This window comes from Trichosurus vulpecula, chromosome 2 (genome assembly GCF_011100635.1).
Source record: "Trichosurus vulpecula isolate mTriVul1 chromosome 2, mTriVul1.pri, whole genome shotgun sequence".
In the NCBI taxonomy this organism is placed as follows: domain Eukaryota; kingdom Metazoa; phylum Chordata; class Mammalia; order Diprotodontia; family Phalangeridae; genus Trichosurus; species Trichosurus vulpecula.
Window position 1 is genome coordinate 368,993,226 of NC_050574.1, and position 26,387 is coordinate 369,019,612.

The window sequence follows — 26,387 nt, forward strand, 5'->3', positions numbered from 1 at the left end:
TTAATGAGCTGTTTTTGGTGCTTTTATCTTGGAGCTTTTTTTTTTCAGCTTGACTGTGAGATTTGGATGATAAATATCTTCCAAGCGCTTTTCATTCTGGAGGATATTGCTGGCCAACAAAAAGAAGAATATGATGCCATATATACCAAAGATGGTGAGGATATACCAAGTGGCACTTGTCCCATCTGGAAATGTCAAGGCTCTGGTGGAGTTAGTATGGTTCTTTCCTTCTGTGAAATTCTCAGTCAAGTGCTGTAGTACGGCATTGATTTGGGTCTTGTCCAAAGCTACTTGAGGGATCCATTCAATCACTAGGAATGATAGAGACTGAAATGAGATTATTTCTTTGGCTACAGTTTAATGACTTCTACATCAGTAATCCCTTATGTGGAATGTTTGGTGTATTTTCTTTAGGGGGATCAATGAGCAGAAAAAGGGCATGTGGATTATTATTCTAGTTTATAGATAGAAAACTGAAGCACTGGTAGGTTTAGGGATATGTTAAAGACCACAGAGAAGACATGGCCACTGTGGATAGAACTCTCTTCTCTTTCCATTTCACTTGTTCCTACTTGTGCTCATGTGCATGTGCACATGCACACACACACACACACACACACACACACAAGCACATGCATGCTTCTGTGTGTGTGTGTGTGTGTGTGTGTGTATGTGTGTGTATTTTTTTTCTCTAGGAGTAAATTGAGTCATTGCCTACTTATGGATTCTCCTGTCTTGAGGCCTCTCTCCAATGGCACCAATTTGGACTGATATCACACCCCATAGATTAATGGAGGTAAAACATAATTTTGGTTTCAACTTACTTCATAAGCAAGAGTCATTTCTCCTACTTTGGTTGTGTGGGAATTTTCCCGTGGAAGTTTTCAGATGTTCAGATGGCAAATAACCTAGCAAGCATAAATGTTATTAGAACAATGTTTTCAAGTGAGCCAGTAAGACTTGATTTTGAGCAACATTAGAAACAGTATAGTCAGTATATAGTATTGTAAAGAATCTGCCAGACAGATTATAGTCTAATTGCCCAAATGTATAGTGAAAATAGTAGATTCTTAATAAATGCTTGTTATGTTGCCTTCTTTAAAAACAAACGAACAGCAAAAAAAAAAAAAAAAACCCTCAGATAAACCAGAATTACTATATTGGAGATGATGTGCAGTAAGCAGTATACACACACTGACAGTAAAGTTAATCATGTGTCTATTTAATGAGACAAGATGTGGAATAAATAACTTTCCATTCACATGGTTGGCCAGTGAATATCTTCCTCTTTCTCAAAACAGCACCAACCAAACAATCCCTGAAATTAGTGAGTTTCCCACTATACCACTGTGGTGAGTAAAAATATTGGAAACCCAAAAAAATGAAAAGGAAAAGACAAAAAATGTCCAATCACTTATTGCTTGTTGCATACTTTTGTTTCCAAAAGTCTACAATTATCTTGGGACATACGTAACATTTATTTAACTTTTTCTGAGTTGTAGAATAAAAGCAATTCTAGGAGATACATCAGCACTCTCAACATTAATAGAGATGTTTTTATACACTGAATTTTAATTTTAAAACTAGGGCATTCTTAACATGATAAATCATCTCTATATTAATGGTAGCAATACAGCATAATTACCTCAGACAAATATCAGTTCAAACATAAGTTTATAGGATTTACAGCTGGAAGGAGCTTTGAAAATCTTTTTCGCCAGCATCCTTGAGATGCAGAAACTTATCCAGGGTAACACAAGTCATTAGAAGCAAAGATAGGATTCAAATCCAGATCTTCTGATTTAGTCCTTCCATACCTTCTGCTACACCATGTACTAAATTCTAAACTAATACTATATAGTACATGAGAGGTAACGTACAACTTGTTCTTTATGTCACATACTATTTATGATACATACAGATGAGAATACTGTTGATAATAACAATGTATGTAATGAAAAAACCCAATCAATATCCCTTTAAGATAAGTAAGAACATTTTCATTCCATTTCTGAATATTTTCCCTTAGCCAGCTTCTCTTTTGAAGTTGAGGATTAGCAATAATACAAAGACAAGAAGATTAAAGAGTGATTTGTTTTTTCTCTTATGAATAACTGCATTCATACTACATGGTTTCCTGAGCAAGAAATAACATGATACTCCTAGAATCAGTTCATCAAGTGACTAGATCAATTTGCATAATTAGAAGCTAGAAGACTAAATACTGTTCCCTCTAAAAGAAGGAGGACAACTTTCCCATTCTGGGTCTGAACTAAGCCAGAAACAAAAATAATGTTAAAACATACTTGTCTTAAGCCATCCCATGTCTCAGCCTCAGGTTTCAGTGAAGTGAAGCTTCACTTCTCAATATGGGGATGCTAGACTTTATAACCAGGATCTTTCCTGAAATTCCTCAATCCAACACATGTCCACAGGTGTAGTAAAGAAGGTACTGAGGTTTATATCACATATCCTAGCAATGCTCAGGATTGCTCAGGAAAGATGTTTGCATGGAATGTGGAGTTTGGTAGTCAGGAAAAAGAAGTTCAATTTAATTTATCCTGCAGAATGGCCTGAAGATCAACTCTAAGACAGAGTCAGTCTCCTCCCGCCTCATTTACCTAAGACTACAAACATACTTAACTTTCCCCTCTTCTAGGACATAAGACCTTGACCTGATATATTCTCACTCTTGTTTGCTTTCTGTATTCTAAGATGTTGGATTTCTAAAGCTGTCTCTATTCTCTGGATCCTCCTCTTTACCACCCACCCATTACTGAATTTCTTATAATCTGCAGTAGTTTGGTACTATTGACCACCCTCTCTTCCTCTCAAATGAGGATTATAAGATCATTTAGTCCATCCCTAATCTATAAATCAGGAAAATAAGTGCCAGAGAGCTCAAATTATTTAACCAAAGTTGTGCAACTAGAAAGTATCAGAGCTGGGATGTCAACCCATGCCCTTTGCTCCCCACTGTACCACACTGCTTCTATGATATCTATTTTTGTGATTCTCTTCTTGCCTCGGTCTGCTTCTTCATCATCCTTGCATCATGTCTCTTCATCATCTACTTGTTAAACAGAGGTGTTCCCTGAGGTTAGTAGTCTTCCTTTATCTGTCTCTACACACAGTCCTTCATTAATCCTGTCTACTCCCATGGTTTCAGTTTATCAGTTTTATGCAGAAGACTATCTCATGTACAGATTTCCTTCCCAAAATTCAAGTCCCATATTTCCAACTGCTCCGGAAATTTCTGCCTAGATTTTCCCATCAGTACCTGAAATTCAGTTGGTCTAGAATTGAGCTCATCATTATCTTCTCTGATCTATCCTTCAAGTCATTTTAAGCTCCCTTGATTCACCACCCTGATTATATACTTGAAAACCTTCAGTGGGTCTTCATTGTCAACCAAATTGATTACTAAAGTCTCCACAATCTGGCTCTGATCAATCTCTCCAGTCTTATCTCTTCCCCTTCATGTGTTCTGTAGTCCAGACAAATTGGACTCCCCCCCCCCCATCTCATCCTACTCTTTTCTGTATTCCTGCTTTCGCTCAATTTCAATCCGTCCTCGTTCCCGAAATGCACTACTTGCCCACTGCCATATACAGAAGTCTTTCTATTTCTTCAAGGTCCAGCTTCTGATAAGAGAAATTTTAGTGGTAGCCTGTTTACTGGACATCCTGCAGGACTTGGAATCTTCAAAACTGGATCTGAATACTGCCTCTGACACTTATTTTCCACGTGACCCTGAGCAAGTCATGCAGCTCACTCTCTGAGCCTCAATTTCTTTATCTACAAAATCTACCTCCCACAGGATTAGGAGCAGCTAAGTGGCATAGTGGATAGACTGCTAGGACGATAGTGAAGGAAGACCTAAGTTCAAAGTCAGCCTCAGACACTAGCTGTGTGACCCTGGACGAGTCACTTAACTCTGCCTCAGTTTCCTCTTCTGTAAAACGAGCAAACCACTCAATGTCTTTGCCAAGAAAACCCCAAATAGGGTCATGAAGAGTCAGACATGACTTAAATGACTGAACAACAAAACCCGCAGGGTTGTTGTAAAGATCAAATGAGATAACTTAGGTAAAATTATCTACAAACCTTAAAAAACTGTGTAAATATTGGCTATTACTAGCTATGTCCTTCAAATCACACCACTTGACTTTTCTGTTTCCTTACCTATAAAATAAGGGAGTTGGACTCAATGACTTCTGAGGTCCCTTCCAGATCTATGATCCTATGAAGTTTACCATTAAACTTTCCATTATCCCTCTAGTCTAGTTGAAAGTGATTTCTTACCTTCAAATTCTCATTTCACTTGGGTTCTGCCTTTTTAAAAGCTAAGATTTTTATCCTTTGTCTTGAATATGAGTTTAAGCAACTTGGATCATAGATTTCAAGCTGAAAGTTAATTTGGAGGTCATCTAGCCAAGGCTCTTTGTTTTCAACAGATGAAGAAAATGAGGCTGAGAAGTTAATTGGCTTACCTGAGGTCACACAGGCAATAAGATGGGATTTGAAATCAGGTCCTCTGACCATAAATCAAGTTTTCTTTCAACTATACAATGCTCCCTTGAAGTCTACCATAACTTTTTTTTCCATAGCATCTTGACTTTCTTTGTCCTCACCATAATCTCCTTATGACACAATTATTTATATATATGGTTTTGTACTCCCATTAGATTGTAAAAATGTGAGAGTGAGATTTGTGTTGCATCTATCACTGTTTCTCCAGAATCTAACACAAAGACTTGTACATATGAATAAATAAATGAGTGAATGGATGGGTGATAGATTGCTAGACAGACAGATAGATAGATTGATAGATACAGTTTAGGGCCATAGTTGACTTTCCGTATAGGTAAAATACTATTGACTTAAGAACACTTTGATGGGGCTATCATTCTCTTACAGCTGCGAGTGAAACCTTTGATAGAGATAAAACTCCCTTGAATAGTGTTCTTCTAATGGAAAGAAAAAGTCTAAGGTTCTATACAATAATAAGGAAATTGGGGAAAAAGTGTTGTTGTTCAATTACAGGAATATCTTTTCCCTTTCCGTCTGACACACTCACTGTTTATAAGGTTGGGAAGCTAGATGAGGTCAGGAGACGAGTATGCATCAAGTAGGCATTATTATGCATTGCCTTTAATACTGGCTATTTATTATCAATGCATGCTTATATAAAAATGGAATCATACAACTCATATCATACTAGAAGGCCAGGGATTTCTTTCCGACAAGTGTAAGCTGCATTTTTCCAAAACCTATTCAGATCTTCTGGTTCAATCTAGATAAACACTGACTTACTCTCATGTAAGCAAAGTCATTCACATAGCAGATATTTAACTGAGCTGTTAAAAAAAGTAGAAAACTATTTAATATCCCCATAAATCTTTCCCTTCTCCTATACTGTTAACATAAAGGCAATTCCTAAAAAAAGAAGACTCCAGCCTATTTTGTCCCACAGAAAATTAGTGAATATATGGAAGGCTTCTAAATTTGGTATAGATGTAACTTCAAGCTTGGAGTAAAGTTTCTATTTAATCACTGTCAATCTATGTACATATATCCATATTGTGTAAACAGCTCTTTCTGAATATGTGTTTATATATGTGCATACACATATACACACACATATATATACATATACACACATATATGTATACACACACACACCTACAAATGTATGTATGTGAATGCTTCAAGGACCTATAACTTCATCAATGTGGGAACTCCTTGCACTGGGGCACATAGCCAGTCATCTATTACATATGGCCTTATAGAATTGTCTGAAGCTGAGAGATTTTAGGTTATGCTTCCATATTAAAAGTATTTGAGGTAAGATTTAGACTAAGCTTTTCCTAAGTACAATATTAGCAATACATTCATGACAGTATAATGCCACTCTAAAATATACATGTGTACACTCACACACACACACACACACCCATAACAACAGACTTAGTGCTGGCCTTCTGTGAGGCACCATTTCCCACTAAGGGGCCCCAAGGCTCCGGTGCAATGTAGATCAGGTACTGGACAGCTATTTATTTCCTATATGCAAAAGAAAGGCATAAAACACAAAAGATTCATAAGTATACATTAATAAAGTGATAACCTGTAACTCCTTTCTCATTCTCTTAGGGGTCAATACTTAAAACATCAAAACATGAACAAATGGCTTTTGTAGGACTGCTGAATGGCCATTTCATCTTGAGTCTGCATAGTGTGAACAACTTTGTCAAGTTCTATATTTTCGGGCAAACCAGAGCATAGATTGGCCTTATCTTCATATTGGTGGTCATCTTCTCTCAATGTAACTGCAGAACATACTTCCTGTTGCCAATCAGCCCTAACTGTAAAATTCGGGGACTCCCTACCTCTCAAATTTACAAGGTTGCCTTTAAGTTTAAAAATAGACATCTTGGGATCACTATTCAGTAATCTATGCCAAAGGAAAGAAACACAAGCCAATAGGGCATCAGGGAGCTGAGGTCCAGGCTCGAGTTCTCCTAGGATGCATGTGTGTCCATTGCCACACGTAAAATGTCATCATAGTTTGAATCAGGGGTGGGAAAATCCAAGAGAGAAGCTCTTCAGAATATTCAAATTCCTGTAGAAAGGAAGAGAGAGAAGAAAAAAGAGGAGAGGATTTTGGTAAGATGGCAGTGTTTTAGGATGCAAAAGATTCTAGATTCTCCCCCATCCCCAAACAAATACTCCATTCAGAGCTTAGAGATATATCACTCCAAAAGGTCATAGAAAGAATCACCTTTAGACACACCCACCCAACCTAGGAATACACAGAGAGACCCCTTGAATTCTGCAAAGATACCAGGATAGACAAGCTAGGGAGGTCAAGAGTCAAACATAAAGGATAGAGCACAAGAAGTAGCTCTTGGTGCTTTTGGGGCAGTCCGAGAATTCCAGGCCTGAGCACCATAAGAAGTGACCTTGTCCAGCCAACCTGGAGCCTTCCCTGAGGCTGGTGGCTGCAAGAGGACAACTTTGGGATATTCTGAGTCATGTCAGCATGCCACTCCCTGCCTACACTGGGCAAACTAGTGACTGGCTGAGTAAGCCTAACTGAGGAAGGAGCAGCCCACGGGCATTATAAGGAGGTCTAGTGTAGTACCAGGGCAGCCAAGCTGTGCGAGAAAGACTCTAGGGGGAACCTGCGGCCTCAAGGCCACTATGATCCTTTGACTGAAACCAAACTTCACAGAACAAATCCTTTTATTAATCCCTTTTATTAAGACCCTGTGAATCTAGATAAAATCTAGCCCAAGCAGTCCCTGAAGCTTGTGGGTGGGAGTCCAGCACCAGAGTTGAGGGGTGGTGGTGATGGTGGGGAGAAAGAGGAAAGATCCTAGAACCCTGTAACAAAAGGGAGTCCCTTAAAGGAAGGGCCTAGTCTGGCCCTGTATTACTGAGGACTGGGAAGGTTCTGCATACACCATTTAGTTTCAGAGCTTGACCCTCAAGGATAGTTCCTGCAAAACAAGAAAAACTGACCACTGTGAAGAAATATCTTACTTTGAAGAGATATTCAGGGTATAAACTCCAAAGAAAATAGCAATCCTCATAACAAATTCAGGAAAGCCTTAGAGGAAAATATAAATCTTGGCCACAGGAAATGCAGGAGTACTTCAAGAAAATGATACAAGAGTTGCAGAATGGAAAATCAAGGGAGGAAAGAATAGCAAGAAAATCTGATATCTTAGAAGAGATGGTGGAAAACCTCACTCAAGAACCAAATGTCCTGAAAATTAGAATGGGTCATTCAGAAAATGATTCACCAATACAAGAACCAAATCAGAACAAAACCAAAAAATTGAAAGAAAATAAAACCTAAGAAATAATATTAAAAACCTTGAAAATAGGTCACAGGGAGACAATCTAAGAATTGTTTATCTGAAAATTTGATTTAAAAAAATCTGAAGACCATATTTCAGGAAATTATAATGAAAATTGGCCAGAGCTTCTTACAATCAGAGGGCAAACTGAAAAATAGGAAGAATCCACTGGGCACCTACAGAAAGAAACTCTAAAATAGGGATGTCAGGAGAAAGAAGGGAGCTGATATTTCAGTCTTCAGCTGGCTGGTCACTACTAATCAGTGTGGCAGATCTCTGGAGTCTTGCCTTCTCCACCAAGGTAGGAGAAGGATTCCTCACCCCTCCTTCCCACATACATACTTTGGGATGCAGACCATACCCCCACACTAACTTCATGAGAAGGCCAATTTACATATTAGGACAGCCCATTAGTGGGGAAATCCAGAGTAGCTCAACAACTAGGGCAAAGCAAAAGGAACAAGCATCAGGAAGGAGGAAAGAAATAGAAATAAATTCTTTATGAAGAATTTCTAACTGCTTTCCCACCACAGGCACAGAGGAGGAACATGGGAGATGGCTAGTTCTAGTATGGAAGTTTCACAGCAGATCACAGAAAAGGAAAGGAGTATCAGCAAGGAGAAGCGAGCACATTTAGAACAGAAATAACATATGGTGAGATAAATTAAGCCTACATAACCAAGGATTTTTCCAAATTACCGCAGTAATTTATCCCTTATTTCTTTAATACTCCAAATTCCTTGATTATTTTTTTCCCTTTTATTCTCACTGGCTAATCATTTGGGCCCTCTCCCCTTCCCCTTTTTTTGGTCTGAATTCATGGCCAAGGTATCAATCATTCAAATTAATTAAGTACCTACTCAGCTCTAAACTATGTGTATAATTATTTAAATTCGATTACATGAAAGATGTATTTCCTGTTTTTTAGGAATTTATAATCTAGGTGAGGACGCAAGATTATATGCATGAAGCAACTGGAATTAGAGCTTTAAATGTGTAGGAATTCAGAGATGACAGGGCAAAATGGGGGACAACATCATAGAAAAAGTAGGACAGGAGCTAGATCTTGAATCACCAGGAGAATTTAGATGATTAAAAAGGATGGGCAGAATATTGCAACTAAGAGAAATGGCATGAAAAAAGGGAGGTGGGAATCAGGACAGTCATGCATGAATAACTGTTCTTATCTTAGATGGACAGAACCACAAAACTGGAGAGTTGGAATGGACCTCAGCAGTCATCTAGGCCAACCAACACTCAGAAGGAATCCTCATCATAAAATATTACACAAGTTGTAGGCTAGCCTCTGATAAAAGACCTTTAAGGAAGAGTGACTCTCTCGCTCTTGTGGAAGTCCATTTCCAATCTACTACTGGACTTTTCCCATGGGAGCCAGACAAAACTGGTCCCTTTGCAACTATCATGCAAAGTTTCTAGTTCTTTGGGACCAAGTAGAAGTAGTCCAATCTCTGTCCAACAAGGCAGACCCTTCAAGTACTTGAAGATAGCTCTCATGTTCCCTTGAAGACTTCACTACCCCAAGCTAAGTATCCATTGGTTTCTCACATGATCCTCATATGACATGGACTCAAGGACTTTCACCATTTCACCATCCTGATCACTCTCTTTTGGACATTCTTTAGCTCATCCATGTCATTCTTCAATGATGGCACCCAGAACAGAATATATTCCTCCAAGTCAATACAGTGAGACTATGACCTATCTCCTGCTCCCAGAAGCAGTGACTCTCAGTGTAGCCCAAGATCATATTAGCTCTTCTGATTGCCATAATACATTGCTAACTCACTTTGAGCTACTAAAATTAAGACTCTATTAAACCAAGTCTACTAAACCCAAGAGATCTTTTCCAGAACACCTGATATCTCATTGTGCTTTCCCCATCCGGTTCTTGTAAAGTTAAACTCATCAGATCCTCATAACAACTCTGGGAGGTAGGTGCTATTATCACCATTTTACAGAGAAAGAAACTCAGGCAGGAAAAGACTAAATGACTTACCTACGGTCACACAGTAAATGTCTAAGGCAGGATTTGAACTCAGGTCTTCCTAACTCTGGGTCTAGGACTATATCCACTGTGCCACCTGGAAAGAGTCTTAAATCTCTTTTTAAACTCTAATTGTATAGCTGTCTTTTTCTTTCTTTTCTTCCCCTTGTGTAACTCTTCAACTCTCCAACATCCTGAGAAGAGCCAAGTCTCCCCTTCTGAATCTCACATTGCCCTTTTGTCTCCCTCCATTGAAGCTTTACTTTTCTTTCCTTTCAGAATATTTCATTGTTTCTAACAACATGGAATGTGGAGTGGCATTCTATGAATCACTTCATCTTCTTCTCCAGGAGGGAAGTCAGCCAACACAGATAATAGCCACAGCTGTGGCAGAAATGCAAACATCACACACTTAGAATTTCTCTTATTCTCTATACTGCTTTAAAAGTTTAAGCCTTTTGTTTTAAAAACCTACTTTGGATTGTTTACACCTAAAATTTTCCCAACCAATGTCATCTCTTAATAACACCATTAAATTTCCTTTCTTAGTCTCAACAATCCTTGTCTCAATCATAGTCACACCCCACTACTTCCGAGCTTCTTAGAAGAGCACAGCACTGGGCCCAGAGTCAGGAAGACCTGAGTTCAAATCAGATACTTACTAGCTGTATGACCCCACTAACCTCTGCTTTCCTGAGTTTCCTCAACTGTGAAATGGGGATAATAATAGCACCTACCTCTTAGGTTTATTGTAAGGATGAAAAGACATGCTGTTTGTAAAATGCTTCGCACATAATAGGTTCATGCTTGTTCCTTTCCTTCCCCTTCAGCCTCTCATTATTTGTTTCACCAGTTTGCCCTACCCTTTCCTCTGCCTTCCAATTTGCCTTTTATTACCTTTCTCACCTGTTAGATTCTACCTTCTTACCCCTCCTTAATCTTCTTTAGTCCTCCTACATTATATATATATGTATATATATAATATACAACATATATTATATATATTTAGTCCTCCTCTTTAATTATTCTTGATCCTGAGCCTCTTTCAACCTAGAAGTAGGATCTGAACCAATATCTAGTCTTGGGCATTGCTACTAAAATTTTTACTTTCTTTCACATTTCCCTTCCCCAAAGCATACCTGTGCTTGAAACCCCCTACAGCATCTCCTTATTATATTCAAATCCTTCTCTCTTCTCTCACTCTTTCTACAATCTTTCCCCACGGAAGCCAGAAGTAAAATGTCCAGTGTGTCAGCTTCTGTCCTTCTACATACTGCAACCCAGCAGGATAAACCTCCAGGTTTGTCATTTTGAACAAAGATCTTCAGTGACTTTAGTCTCCACTTAAGCATCTTCATTGGAATACTGGAAAGTGACATTCAATCCTGAGACAGAGTTATGTAGTACCTTCTTTACCTAATTAGTAGACACAGCGAGGCACAGTGGAGGCAGTATGTACTAGGCAAGTCAAACCACCACCACCATCTTGGCCACCACCTACCCTCAAACCCTGATGGAGAGAGTCCAGAACCCTGAACTCTTCAGATGGTCCAAATGGTCATTTCGTCATCCTGACTGCCATCCTCTGGACAATTGTTAGCTTATCCACATCTTTCTTAAATGGTGGCACCCAGAACAGAATATAATCCTCCAAGTCAGTACAATGGAACTATTACCCACCTCTCTGCTCCCAGAAGCAGTGACTCTCAGTGCCGCCCAGATCACATCAGCTGAAGCCTTTGGAATAGCAGTGATTCTGGCTCAGTGTCAGATGGTTCAACATCAGAAACTAATGATTTTATCAGCAGAGGAGAAACATTACCACCTGCTATGCTGCTGCAACCTAAAGACTATGGGACCTTTCCATCTGATTTGCAGCTGAAACCTTTTCTATATGACTTCCCTATTAGAATGTGAGCTCCTTGAGAGCAGAGACTATCTTACTCTTCTATTTGCCTTTGCATATAGTAAACAGGTAATGTTTTTTCATTCATTCATTAATCAGTTCCCTCCATTCATTTGCTAGTGTCCATTCAACAGAAGTCCTCCTATATCACAGCCTTGGATGCAGTAGAGCAAAGCTATTATCAAGGCAAGAATGTCAGCTAGGTGGACCTATAGTCAGAGAGAGAACTGAGTTCAAATCTCGCCTCTGGCACTTACTAGCTATGTGACCCTGGACAAGTTATTTAAATTCCATATGCCTCAGTTTCCTCATTTGTAAAATGATGATAATAATATCACCTATGTCTCATGGCTATTGTGAGTCTAAAATTAGAAACTATTTGTAATGTACTTTGCAAACCTCACAGCTCTATATAAATGCTAGCTATTATTAATTTCTCTGTTGGAAACCTAGCTGCAGTTTGTAGTACCCCAAATGAGCCCCAAACTAAGGGCTAGTTGTCCCTTAGGCAATCTTATACACTACAAATATACTCCACTAGAGTCCAGCTTATTTTCTTTTTATTTTATTTCAAAAAATGTTTTAGAGATCCCTGTTGTTTTTTAACAGTCACTTCATAATATATCCTTCAACACTGAACCCTCCCTCCATTCTATCAAAGAAAAATCATTAAGCAAACCCAAGTACAACTAACATTGTATTTAACATTCTGAACCTGTAGTCCCTCACCTGTATATTGAAAGGAAGGAAATAAATAACATCATCTCTTCTCTGGGACCAAAATTGATTGATCATTGTAAGTAATTTGAATTCAGCTGTCTTTTATCATTATCTTTATTTGTACTATGATTGTCTTTGTTTATCTCTTACTTTGTTTCTGCTTTCTTCATTCTATATCAGTTCACAAATCTTTCAGTGTTTTCCCAAATTACCCACAGTAGTACTTTCTTATGGTAAGGTAGCATTCCGTTGCAGTCATATACCATAAAACCCCTTGTCAGTGGTTACCGACTTCCCCACCCCACCCCACCCCAGGTTCCTCCTAGCTTAATTTCTAATAGTAATTATTCAATATTTGCTGTACCCCATTCCCTTTTATTGCCCTCTCATTTTTTCTGGGTAATTTCCTCTCACTTAGCCCTTTGCAGTCATAAAGAGTCATCCTGGTAGTCTTACACAGAAACCTCTATTCTCATTCCAAGAGAAGCACCTATGATTTACTCTTACTCTTCACCTGGTGCTTCCTCTGAGTGCAATCACATTTCCCTCTTGGGGACTTAAGTTGACAGCATCAAAGCCTGATACCTTATACCTAATTCCTTATAGTAGAAAACACAGACACACATATACCTAATTCCTTATAGTAGAAAACACAGACACACATATACCTAATTCCTTATAGTAGAACATACAGACACACATATAATGGAAAGCAGTTGATGATTCAGATTGTATCACTGCCTACCATTCTTTTGATTCCTACACTGACTACTAATTTTCTAAGTCATCTCATCTGTGGGTGTCCTTCAAGTTTCTAAAAAATACCCTGTATGCTCATGGACCAGATCCAATTGTGGGGACCCAATCCAAGAGAGTCATTTTCTCTATCTTAATGCCTCTCAGCACAATAGCTGGCACATAGTAGGCATTATATAAATGCTTATTCCCTTCCCCATTATTGGCTAGTTGACTTTACTGGGAGTACTCGAGGAAAATCTCTAAATCAGAGGTTCTTAGCCTGGGGTCTGTGAACTTGTTCTTTTAAAAAAAATTACTACTTCAATGTGATTTGTTTCCTTCATTTTCCTATGTATTTTATAGAAATATTATTTTGAGAAGGGGTATGTAGGCTTTGACAGACTGTTAAAGCAACCTATGACACACCCCAAAAGTTTAAGAATTCCTGCTCTAGACATAATTATATCTTGTGTCTAGGTTTTTCTAAATGTGGGTGATAGGGGTACCTATCACCACACCTAAGATACTAAATGCATCATAGATATAGGACAGTTTTATTTCACCCCACCCCCCACAGAAATGCAAAAGGCACAAAGGATTCACTTATCTCATAAACAGATAGAGAAAAACACATAAAGCAGTCAAATAATTTATTACCCTCCTCTGCTGCCTCCAGGCCCTCCACATCACTCAAAGGAAGGGACCTGAATAAAAGGTTGCTATTGGGAGAATACTCTGACATTCTAGTGACAGCTCTCTCACACACAGGATCTTACACACACAGTCCCTTTCAAACTCGTCATCCCACCCTTGGGGTTTAGACAACCACCAGAAGGTAAATATACTTTAGTAGATGCTAAATAATCAAATCTCTTCCATCAGGACTACACTGCAACATAACTAACCGATTTTGTTCTTAAAGTAGAACTCTGCATTCAGGAACCATATGGACCTTCCTCATCTTTATCCAAGGAATATAACACAGTGGAAAATCTTTTTCTAGAAGATCTAGTGGTCAAACTCTAGATCTCATAAACCTAGAGCTATCCATAAGGCAATTTCCAAGGCTGCCCAGCAAATTTCACTCCTCCAGTTAGAAGGCAAGATTCTAGGATCATGCTGCTCAGAGAATTCAAAACCCTTATTCTTCCACACAGGAGCTGGGGTCTATCCATCAAAAGGATAGATTTTTTAATCAGTGGATCCAGTTTCAAATCCCCCAACTTAGTATATGTTCACTTTAGGGCAAGTCATTTACCCCCTCTGAGTGTTGATTTCCTTATGAAGGTCACGAAATATCAACAAACCTGTGATCTTATGATTAATTGACCTCTAAGTTCCCTTCTAACTTTCAGTCACCCTCTCAGGCCTCATGCCAGCAATTATGCCTCCATTTGCTTTGGCCATAGGTCACCTTCGACTATCCTGTTTGGGCGGGGTTGGGGGTGCTGAAGAGGAAGGATGGAGAGAGGAGTAGGGAAGAAGTAAAATATCCTCATTCCTCCACCTTGATGAACTTTGAAAAAGAAAACAAGGGGAGAAGGCAAAGAGGAAGTCTTAAACTGACTATTAAAGGCAATGGGAGAGAGCCAGCTAATTCTCAGCCAGCTATGCATCAGGAAGCTGCTGCAGTCTCTGAAACCCAATCAGTTGATAGTAGATTTGCTTACATTCCAGAAGGAAGTATCCTTCATTTGTCGCTGCTAATGATTTACACCTTGTTATTTCACTGGGTTGATTGGGAAATTGCTCAAATCACCCTGTTTTCCCTCTTTACAGTCTTCTGAGAATACAAAATACCACTCCTTCCATCCCATACTAAGGTTAAGATAAATATTGTCTCCTCTATTGAAGGTCAAACATTTAGAGAAAGATACCAAAATTATCTTCTTGTGTAATGAGTACAGAAACATTAGCGAGATTTCTAGTTTGGTTGTCTTCACCCTTTAAACTGACGCTGCTTTCAGCATTGTAGAAATAAAAAAAAAAAAAACTTTCTTTTACTCATCCTTGTTAATCTGGGTGAGTAGGGGTTATAAAGACAGAGTCACTTCCCTTCTAAATCTTTTAATTTCTACTAAAGTGGATTAGGAAAGGGAGAAAACCTGTGGTTTCACTAGTACGTTATTGTGGTCATTTTCAGTTGTGCGTCATTTTCAGTTGTGCCTGACTCTTCGTGAACCCGCCTTGCGGTTTTCTTGGCAAAGATACCAGAGTGGTTTGCCATTTCTTTTTCCAGCTCATTTTATGATGGGCAAACTGAAGCAAACAGGGTTAAGTGACTTGCCCAGGGCCACACAGCTATTAAACGTCTGAGGCCAGATATGAACTCACAAGGATGAATCTGCCTGACTCCAGACCTGGCACTCTATCCACTGTGCTACCTAGTGCAACACTGGTATGGGGAATTCCTGTGTAAGAAAGCTCCTTCTACCTATGCAGGCCAACATTTTCTCTGCAACTTAGACTTTTGGAGAATGACTTGGAAAAGTTAGAGGTTAAATGTCTTGTTGGGTGTCATACAGCCAATATTTATCAGAGGTCATAGGCACCTACACCTTCCTGGCTCTGAAGCCAGTTCTCTCTCCACTATGACAAAATGTCTCTCAATCTTCCAAAGTAACAGTAGCAAAGTTACTTTGTTATTTTTCTTTGGTCATATTATTTTTCCTAAAGCTGAAGCAGCTAAAACCTCTGAGACATATCAGTTTATTCGTGTCAGATGGGACCTTAATAATCATCTGATATAACTCCCTCTTTTTACAGATAGGAAATTGAAATGCAGAGAGATGAAATTAATCACCCTGGGTCATACAAGAAGTTCACAGAAGAAGCAGGTCTCAAAGTTAGGTCTACTAACCCCTTAGATTTCTTTCTATAGAAAGCTTTCCTTTCATGTTATCACAGCCTGGGGGAGCTTAAAGCAGATGGACCTATAAGAGTAAAAGTAGCCCTTTCTGCTGGGTTGTTTGGTTTTTTTAGTTGTTGTCTTTATATTTTTTTGTAGGGGTTAATAGAGTGTGTGCAGTATTCAGGGAGGACTTTTGAGCCCTTTTGAAGGCTGCTCATCCACCTTTGGTATCCCAACTGGTCACCCAACTCTCACCTGTGACTCCAAGAAGCTATAGCATGTGCAGCAGCCCCACCCCAGTAAACTCTCAGCAGATGGGCTAAACCAGGTTGAAGATAACCGACAGGTCTCAAACCCATCGGTGAGTTAGGGGGATGTGTACCCCAAGCCTGTGAGGACTTCTGACAGCAGAATGAGGAGATGAGAACACTTTGTTCCCACAGCCATGAAGGCAGCTGAATTAGTCGCTATGGAGTGTTTAGAGCATGATCAGACATCAAAGAGGCCAAGGTCATCCACTGCATGCTAGGCCATCACCAGTTGTCTTGACTTCAATCCTGCTACTGGACTTTGATGACTCTGGATGAGAGAATGAGGCTGATGACTGGGCAACTCTGACTCATTTAAAGCCAACTGGGCAAGTCAAGACATCACCTGTGATGTCATTGGTCCTCTTCAAAAACAAGGACAAAAAAACAACAAGGGGGTGGTGGTGTTAATGAATTGTTGCTTATCATTTCTAAGAAAAAGTTATCATGGCTAAAAATCATTTCTATTTCTAGCTTACTAATGATTAAGGTCGTTGATTAATTTGCTTAATCCCTAATATCTACCTTTTAACTGTGGTCGAAAGAGTCCGGAGAATTCTGCATGAAAGCCCTTTATTCACAGTGCTTATTACAAAAATGCTTTGGGGGTTGAGCAATTAAGTAAATTAAAGAAGGCTTTGGGGCTCCTAGAGCTAATGGCCACATTAAACCCAATCGACGTTCTGAACTCTAGGGACTGAAGTGATAGAAATGTGGATTTCTTTTGCTTGCTTACTTATTTTCCCTGGCACAGATTTGCCAAAGCAAATGTTTTCAGCTAAATTTTACCTTTGGTTTCTAGACCTGTGCTCTTCTAGGGCAAATATTTATTCACCCAGTAACGTGATAACATTAAAATTGGTAAAGTTTTTGTCATTTGATCACATAAAATGAAAGAAGCCGCCCAGGGTAATTTGCACAAGCCAGCCCAGCTGTCAAGGAAGAAAATCCAAGGTGAAAAGACAAGTAAGAGAGCATTTTGGCTATCTGACTGCAAAAAGATTCAAGAGAAGAGTCGACACAGGAGATGTACTGTCCTGGTAGAAGAGACAAAAGATGATAGACTCACTAGGTACTCACTTGGGTTGGGAGATTTGTTCCAGGGATCCAAAAAAAGAGACATTCCCACAAGCCACCTGAAGAGAATATATGTGGTGTGTAGGGCAATGGGACTCCAGTACAAAACTACAGAAATCTAAAATAGGCCTGAGTCATTCAGTGCCATAGATGTGGGAAAGAGCTATAAACTGCTTTAAGTCTACATTCCAATGTAATCAATCCATAGCAAGTATCTGGAAGAGGAGTTAACTAGCATTGATGATTATTACTGTGACTGTCAGAGCAGAGGAGAGGCTGGAAAATGAACAGTGTGTTACATGGGAAGCAAATATGGAGCCATCAGTGAAGTGGAATGCCATTGCAAAGGAGCAGAGAAAGCTGCAGGCAAAAAGAGCAACTGACATTGGCATGGAAGAATACAATTTGGCCTTCCTTTTTTCTGGGAGCTCTCTAAGTACTGTAACATATAAAAAGTTCCAGAGACATAGTTTCTGGGTAATTAGTCATTTTATTAACTATTTCTAGCAGATAATTACTAATAAATTCTTATTAATGGGATAATTAATAATTAATGGGTTGGTCATTTGGCTGTCTCTCCTGAACCAAAGATCCCTCATGGAACCCAACCAACATTCATATGCTCTTGGAAGAGTGGGTGTTCCAAGGGTTGCAATCAACTCTGAGTAGTTAACAACTTATGAGAAGAATGAATAATATAATGAGAGATGGACCTATTCTAATGAGGGGCTGGGGGATGTGACTTTGATCACCCCCAGCCTTGTGCAATCTAAACAAAGGATCTCTAACCCCGCCCCTATCCCCCAAACCTGAGTAGAACACAATGGGTTTCTCCACTTGAGTCTGAACAAGATTGAGGAGAAAGTTAATCCAATCTCATTATCAGCAATGTTCTTCAGAAGCTGGCTTGACCTAATAGCAGATTCCCAAAGTAGGCAATACCACCCCCCTGGGGGGGCACTGGAATGATCCAGGAGGCATTAGTAGCCTCTGGTGCAACTGGGGGGCATTGAATAAAAATAAGGGGGCAGTAGAAGCATAAGGAAAGAAATGAAGGCAAGAAAATTTTGAAAAACCATTTGTACATGTTTCATCTGTTGTGTAACAGAATTAAAGTCATAGTGATTACATTATTTTCCAAATAAACACACAAAATGCAAGTTATAACCACTCAGTGGTCAAGTCCATCCACAGGTCTTAACAAGCAAGTGTTGGCAGGCCAAGAGTGTCATGCATTGTCGGGAAGTCCAGCATGCATCAGCAGGAATATGTAATGACTTGTTTACAATATGATACTACATAGTTATGACACGCCACAGAGTATAAGTTTTAAATGGAGAAGTTTATTAGCCGGCGTCTGTCAGGGGCAATTAGATCAGCCCAAATCAAACAGCTCCCCATTGCAGTGGAGTTTATATAGAGAATACAGGGTACAGTGGTTAATTATCTCTTGAAATGTCATTTTGCAGGCTTGGCATGCCTGTACCTTTTATGACCATGATGAAAGGAACCTCCTTAATAGATTGTAGATACAACATATCAGATAGCTGACAAAGTGTCAACTGAAATTATAACCCAGGATCCCTGTGTCCATCTTGCCATAACTCCCACAACAAGGAAGGCTCAAGATAAGGCAGAAGTCATATAATTCAAGATAATGTCTAGGGCCAAGGCTTTCATCCTTAATGGCCATGGACAGACCAAGGGACGCTCCAGCTCAGTCTGTTGACATAAGATAGAGACATCTCTGAGCCCACTCAGTTAGACAAAGGAAGATCGTTAGGCATTAGGCTTTTCCTGGTAATTAGCTTACATTCCTTGGAAAAGTCTTGGGGGCCCAGGACACTCGCCAAACGGCAGGAACTCAGTCTGTTTTTTTTCTTATGCAAACTGGGGTTTGTAGTTAGGGGCTGGGGGCAGGGTTTTTCTAGCAATAGCTGGCGGTTCAGGTATCACAGTTACATGATATAATACTGCCTTGTCAAAATTTCAATGCAGGGAAAACCCCACAAATTTATAGTAAATTATTAAATTTAAGATGCATCATTAAAAAATTATATTTTCAAAATGATGCAAATTAAAAAATAACATTAAAGGGTAAAAGAAAGTAGATTTCTAGGGTGGTGCTAAGTAATTTTTTTTAAAGGGGGTGGTAGGCCAAATAAGTTTGGGAACCTTGGGTAGAGAATGGGGATATAGGAAGGGAAAAACCCTGGATCTCCCCAATAATTTGTTATTTAATAATCATTTCTCTCAGTACTTTACAAGTCTTGGGGTAGCAGAGTGGGTGATCCTCCTTATGGATCACCATGAGAATTTCTTATTTCTCTATGCAGACTCAGATGCAAGTCCTTTGCTTTGCAAATAAAATTGTTCTGTTCATTGAAGCTATATGACCCTGAGAGCTTATATATACCAGATACTAGTTTCCAGGTTCAACGTGGGTGGCAAAAAGGAACCAAACAGTTGACAGATGCCCAATGTGTGCATGGGAACCTCATCTTAGTAGGGACCCTCCGATATAAAGTTTACATAAAATTTCAGGGACAATTTAAAACCAAAATGTGGAAATAGGCAAAAGATTCTAGGGAGAAGGGATGTATTTGTGGGATTTTCATCCTTTCAAGTTTGGAGAATTTCTAATGGTGTCACAATGAGAGCAAACACAGCATAACAGAGTTGCTGAGGTTGGAGGGCTGTATTTGGAACTGGGAGAACTATAAAGTTGAGTTAAGACAAGTCTCTTGCTCCTCAGACTTTAGAGAAGGGTTAGAGGCAAGAGATATAATGAAACTCCAAGGAAAGAAACACAGTGAAAAGGAAAGAAATAGGAGAGAATAGAAGATAGAAGATAACAACAATAAGGAGAAAAGTAGAGAGAGTAAAAAGTTTTAGTTAACTCAATTCCTACATGAAATAATTTTACAGCTTTTCTCTATGTCCCCTACCCCCACCTTAATACATTGCATTATTTCAGTTCATCCTCACAATAAACCTAAGAGGTAGGTAGTGTATTACCTCCATTTCACAGATAAGGAAATTGAGTTTAGTGGCTTGCTTAAGGTGACTAGTGACTGCTAATAGGTCACAGAAATGGGACTAGAACCCAGGACTTTTCATTGAAATGGCAAAGGTAAATCAGGAACCTAAAATCTAAAGCCTATTTTTTATCAAAGGGGTCATCCAACCAAGGCTGATTACTCTTTGGGAATATAATAAAAGCTTTGGAAGGTAAAGACCTTCTAAAAAATTGCTGTTTAAAAAAACCCTTTTATGTATTATTTATTATGTTATATCCTAACAGCTTAGAGTAGGCTATTCAATTAGATTTAATAAGCATTAATTAAGCATCTGCTACATAGCAGGCATTGTGCTAAAAACTGGAGTTACAAATAAGGATTAGAAAGACAATCCCTATTTTCAAGGAGCTTACAATTGAATGAGGGCAAGACAATACACAAAAAGGAAGCTAAGAAGTGGAAGGGGACCAAGGGTACTAGCACAGGGTTATAATATTTGTGGAGTCAAAACCAAGTAGAGCTGCTGACTGAAATCAAAATTATATGGAGAGTTCTGAGTCCTCTATAAAGGAAGTTTTTGGGAGGAGTTTATGGCACCATCCTCTAGCCCTCCAACCAGAGGGGAGAGGCAACTGAGGGCGATGAGAAGGTGTTAAATATCAAAGCTGAGTTAATCTGCATGCTGATGGGATTTCAGGTGTTCATTTTATCTTGGTGGAGGTTAGACTTTCAGTGGGGTCAAAACCAAGCTGAGCTGTTGATCATGTGATAGTGTTGACTAGGAACAATAAGGCAAAGAAAACCACAATTGCAATAGCTAGAATAACTTTGTTAAAGCAAAGAAAAGGAGATTTCAGGGGCATTTACACTTTCAACAGCCGGGGAAGCCCCAGTAAAAACTCCTGTGGAAAGGGTGGCTGTATTAGTAGCTTCTGACTTCAAGAATTTGATCTGAGTGGAAATCTCTGTGATCTAGGTTAAGTAAGGTAGACCACTTTATAGGAATAAGAGTTTGATCTAGGAACCTAGCAATAGTTGGGTACTTGATGGGGTGCTTGGGTATCTGTGCTTAGACCCTAATTCTAACATTTCTCCTTAGCCTCTGCTTGAGTGCCTATGCCTAGACCCCAATTCCAGAACCACATCCAGTTCTAAAATGACATCTCTCCCTAGCCTCAAAATACTGCCTTAGGTGGTTCCTCTCCAGTTCAAGGGCAGCATGCCTTAGCAAAACACTTATCTTTCCTCCTGATACTGTGGCCAGCTGCACCTATGGAATTTATTAGTTTGGACTCCCTGTGTATGTGCTAATTGGCTGTGCACTGAGTCATAACAACATTTACTACTTACTGACCTTAGTGATATGTATCCTAGACATAGTCAAATGTATACTCCCTTACATTCATCTTGTCTAACAAGACATTTGATGGAAGCAGCCTGGATATTTCCAGTCAGCCCTGCCTATTAGTTGACTTAGTGATGTTTCAAGGCAAAAACCACACCTCCATGTCACCCACCCTTGGGCTATTTCCCAGTGAACTCTGGGTAAGACACCTGCACAGTAGATACAAAAAGTGCATGTTCCTTTAAGAACTGACCACCCCTTATTCACTCCCTAATCCCGCCCCAAAACACCTAATTGACATGTTTTACCCTAAAATCTCCTATAAAAACTTTTCCTGCACCCCTGTAAGGTTGCAGTTTCCCTAAGAACTCTTGTGTGCTGTAAAGCATAATAAATCTTTGCCACCTTGACTTGAAGAATGCTTGAGATCATGAATTCATTCCAGACGGCCCTGGCCCTCTCCAGTACTTGGGTCCTTGAGGGGTGCTCCCCATTAACGACCCCATCTGGGAACTCCAGTCTCAGGGTTCCTGGACCTCGTCTCTCCCAACCCTCAACATTTCAGTGTTACATAACACATAAACCAATAAGGGAATTCTATTTGCTTTGTTCAGCAGCAGCAATTGCATGTCTGAAATGGAATGAAACCTTTTGTATAACCTGTCTTTCCATAAAAAATCTTCTGTAAATTCCTTCTACAACTGGTTGCCAGAAAATCTCACTAATTAAATTATACTAATTGCAAATAGGTTGATTTGATTTGTAAAAATTTAAATTATAGAATGTTTCCAAAAGCCATTTTTATTAGTCTCAAGTACATGTAGTAATACCAAGTAAGCTAACAGAGATGTATTAGATAAGGATTTATAATCATTATAATAATTTTTACATAGAAATTCAATACAATAAAACCCTGCTTGCCCAGATCACCTAAGATGGAGACACCCACATGGGACATGTCAGGGTCCTGCTTCTGGGAGACAGGAGGACTGGTTATGCTTGTGGACATTCTGTGTTGGTCTACCATGTGGTTGAGAGTCACCACTTTCCAATGGCTACATAGCTGAATCTGCCTGCAACTTTAAAATTACCTGCCTGGGACAGGTTCTCTGTCTTTCTCTGCCAAGTACCAAAATAAAGGACTTGTTCACTCATAGAAGTGACAGCAGGATTTCAGGCTAGATTGAAACCAGTCCATTAGGCAAGCCTTGAGAAGCCAGGGTCCCAGGGGTACTTTGACCTTGGGACTATTTAAAACTAATGCTATATAAGAACTAAGCTAAGCGACTTACCTATTCTCTCCAAAGACTGAGATGAATGCCCCCATAGTGTTGGGGTGAAATGTTTATTTTTGCTGTACTATTGACATAAACATTCCTTTGTAAAAGCTAATCTAACTGTTAAGAGGTTAAATGGAAACAGTGTGCTTGGACCACTAAAATTAGCAGGGAATATAGCTGGTGAAGGATTAAGTCAGAAGCAGAGACGGGTGCTGGAGAACCCTGGAGGGAGGAATAAAATGTAACTCAGCCCCCAACAATGGGGCCAGAGTAACCCATTTAGCACCCGATTCAAGAGGAAAGGGAAAGGGAAGGGGAAGAGAAAAGGGGAAGGGGAAGAGAGAAAGAGAAGAGGGAAGGGGAAGGAGTGGAGGAAGGGGAAGGGAAAAGAGGAAGGGAGAGAAAAGAGTCCCTGCCCTCCAAGACTTTGTACTGTGTGACAGGATAATTCCTTCATGTAGGGACTTGAAAATGTTGATCTCAATCAGTTCAAGCACTGTCCCTATGTGTACCATTAATTTGTACTCTCTCTGAAGAGAGATTTTGTAAAAAAAAAACAAAAACAAAACAAAAGTAAAATTCAGTCCAGGCTCCATAATCTATACCAATAATACAAATATACAATAAATTATACCAAATTCTAGATTGGAGTGGGAGGTGGAGAGTGTGTAATTAACTGGGTGTTACAAGTGCTAAGGATATCACTAACCTAGATAGTATTTATATTTTATAGCTAGTTGCTCTGCCACCCTGTGGGGAGAAGGTGCTATAGCTCCAAGTAACCAAAATGCCTATTGCAGTAAAAGATTGTCGATTTGGAGTTAAAAGGAACCTTAGAATCTACTCCCATCACTTTATAATTGAGGAAACTGTCACAGAGCAGACCATGGAACAAAATTATCTCTGGGGTGGCATCTGTCAAGGAATTTTGTATGATTTTAACATATGCGTGTGAGACACCTTGTTGGAGGAGAGATCCTTCTGATATTTGGTAGTAGTTCTACTTGGTGAAATAATGATTTCTACTTTGGACATTTTAGGTTTTGGATGTTCATAGTATATATGGGAGAAATTCCAACAGGTTGTTGAAAATATGGGACTGGATTTCAGGGGAGAGATAGGGACTCAATAGATACACTAGCATTCATCTACATAGAGCTAATAATGAAGTCATGGGAGCTGATGAGATTACCAAGAGTGTAGACTATTGAAACAAAAAAAAAAAAAAAGGTGGGAGGGCAGAACATAGCCCTGAGGGATATACAGTTTTATTGGGTGGGAAATGGATATTTATCTACATAATAAATGATCTGATCGGTACTTCCCTTAATAGGCACAAGATTCCATTCCATGCTGACCCTTTCCCCCAACTCTCTTATTAACCTTTAATCACTCTCTTTCTACTGACTGTTTCCTTACTGCCTACAAATATGCCCATTTCTTTCCCATCCTCAAAAAAGCTCTCTCTTGACCCCACTCCAGCTATCATTCTTTATTCTCCCTTTTGGCCAAACTTTTTGAGAAGGCTGTCTCTAATAGATGTTGCCACTTCTTTCCCTCTCACTCTCTTCTTAATTCTACACTCTGGTTTCCAACTTTTCAATCATTCAAATGAAATGTCACTCTCCAAAATTATGAATAATCTCTTAATTGCCAAATCTAATGGATTTTTTTTCAATCTTCATTCTTCTTGATCTTTCTCCAGCTTCTAACACAGTCAATCACCCTCTTGTCCTTGTCCTCTCTAGGTTTTTGTGACTGTTCTCTACTGGTTCTCCTATATGTCTGACCACTCCTCAATCTCCTTTGCTGGATTTTCATCTAGGTCATGCCTACTAACCATTGGAATTACCCAAGGATCTGTCCTGGTCTCTCTTCTCTCAGCCTATGTCTTATTTCACTTGGTAATCTCATCAGTTCCCATGGAATCAATGAACATCTCTATGAAAGGGCATATTCAGATTTATTTGTTCAGCCCAAACCTCTCTTCTGACCTCCAGACTGACATTTCCAATGGCCTACTGGATATCTAGAACTATATATCCCATGGACATCTTAAATATTACATGTTCAAAACTGAACTCAAACCATCCCCTCTTCCTGACTACCCTAATACTATGGAGAGTACCACCATTCTCTTGATCATTCACATGGAATTTTTGATTCCTCACTCTCCCACCCATGCCCCATAGCCAATTTTCTGCCAAGTCCTGTCATTTCTAACTCCTCTTAACCTTTCTCATATATGCCCCCTCCTCTCTGCTGACACTGCCATGACCATGATGCAGCCCCTCATCGCCTAACACCTGAACTATGGCAATAGCTTTCTGGTTGGTCTCCCTGACTCAAGTCTCTCCTCACCATAGTCCTCTGTCCCTACAGTTGAATCAATGATGCATCTTTTGCAAGATTTCTGCCCTGATTCTGGTGTTTCCTCCAACATAATTAGAAGATGTTAGACAGGGACCATATAAGGAGACAGGCCTACAAGCTTCATTTCTAGTACACATCTTTGAAATTCTACACTGCACCAGCTCTTGGCATCAGTTTTGGATGTTTTGTCTCTCCCCTGTGGGGTCCAAAATTGTCTAATCTTCTAGAAAAACCACTAAGGCAGAGCTCCAAGCCATTAAACATTTATTAAAGGGACTAGATTCCTTCAATGAATTGGATGATCTGAGATGCCTCCTTCCTCCAGGGCCTTAGTTTTATAGTGCTTGATACCCAGTCAATACAGATGAAGCACAGAAAAACACAGAGCTTCACTGGTTGATAGATCTTGACCTTGTTCCTCCAGGAGGGTCTACACAAAATACAGATTCCCAATTGGTTGACTGAACTGATGAGAAGACCCATGGGCTGGGCTGATAAACAGATTTCAGACACAGGCAGACCACAGGCCAGCAAACAGGGTCACTTATTGGCCAAATGCTCATGGTCACTTCCCCATGTTGAGCAATACAGGGATGATGAGGGACAGAGGGGTGACAAAAATGACAAAGGGACTTTCCATATCATTGAGTCACCTCTGCCACACTGGGCTTGGTCACCATAACAAGGAAAAATAAGGGTGGAGATCCTTTTGTTAGCTTCCTATGATTAAGCAAGCGAACTTACAATCTGCAGTTCATAGCTCTGAGGTCTAATATACAGAAGTTATAATCATTACCCTTGTGGAATCCTATCAAACTGATTAATACTGATTGGAATAAAATAGGGGGTCCAATTAATCATCTACCATACCCCCCTTCTTCCATCAGGATTACTCTGCT

The 26,387-nt window shown here is 39.5% G+C and overlaps 1 protein-coding gene across 1 annotated transcript in view; it reads right to left on the reverse strand.

Moving 5' to 3' along the window:
• SMIM34A (small integral membrane protein 34A) overlaps positions 1-26,387 on the reverse strand; it is a 31,415-nt gene continuing 5,028 nt past the window's right edge. Inside the window, exon 2 of the mRNA XM_036744141.1 lies at positions 1-311. Within this exon, the coding sequence (XP_036600036.1) occupies positions 1-311 (311 nt within the window). The remainder of the gene's footprint in view (positions 312-26,387) is intronic.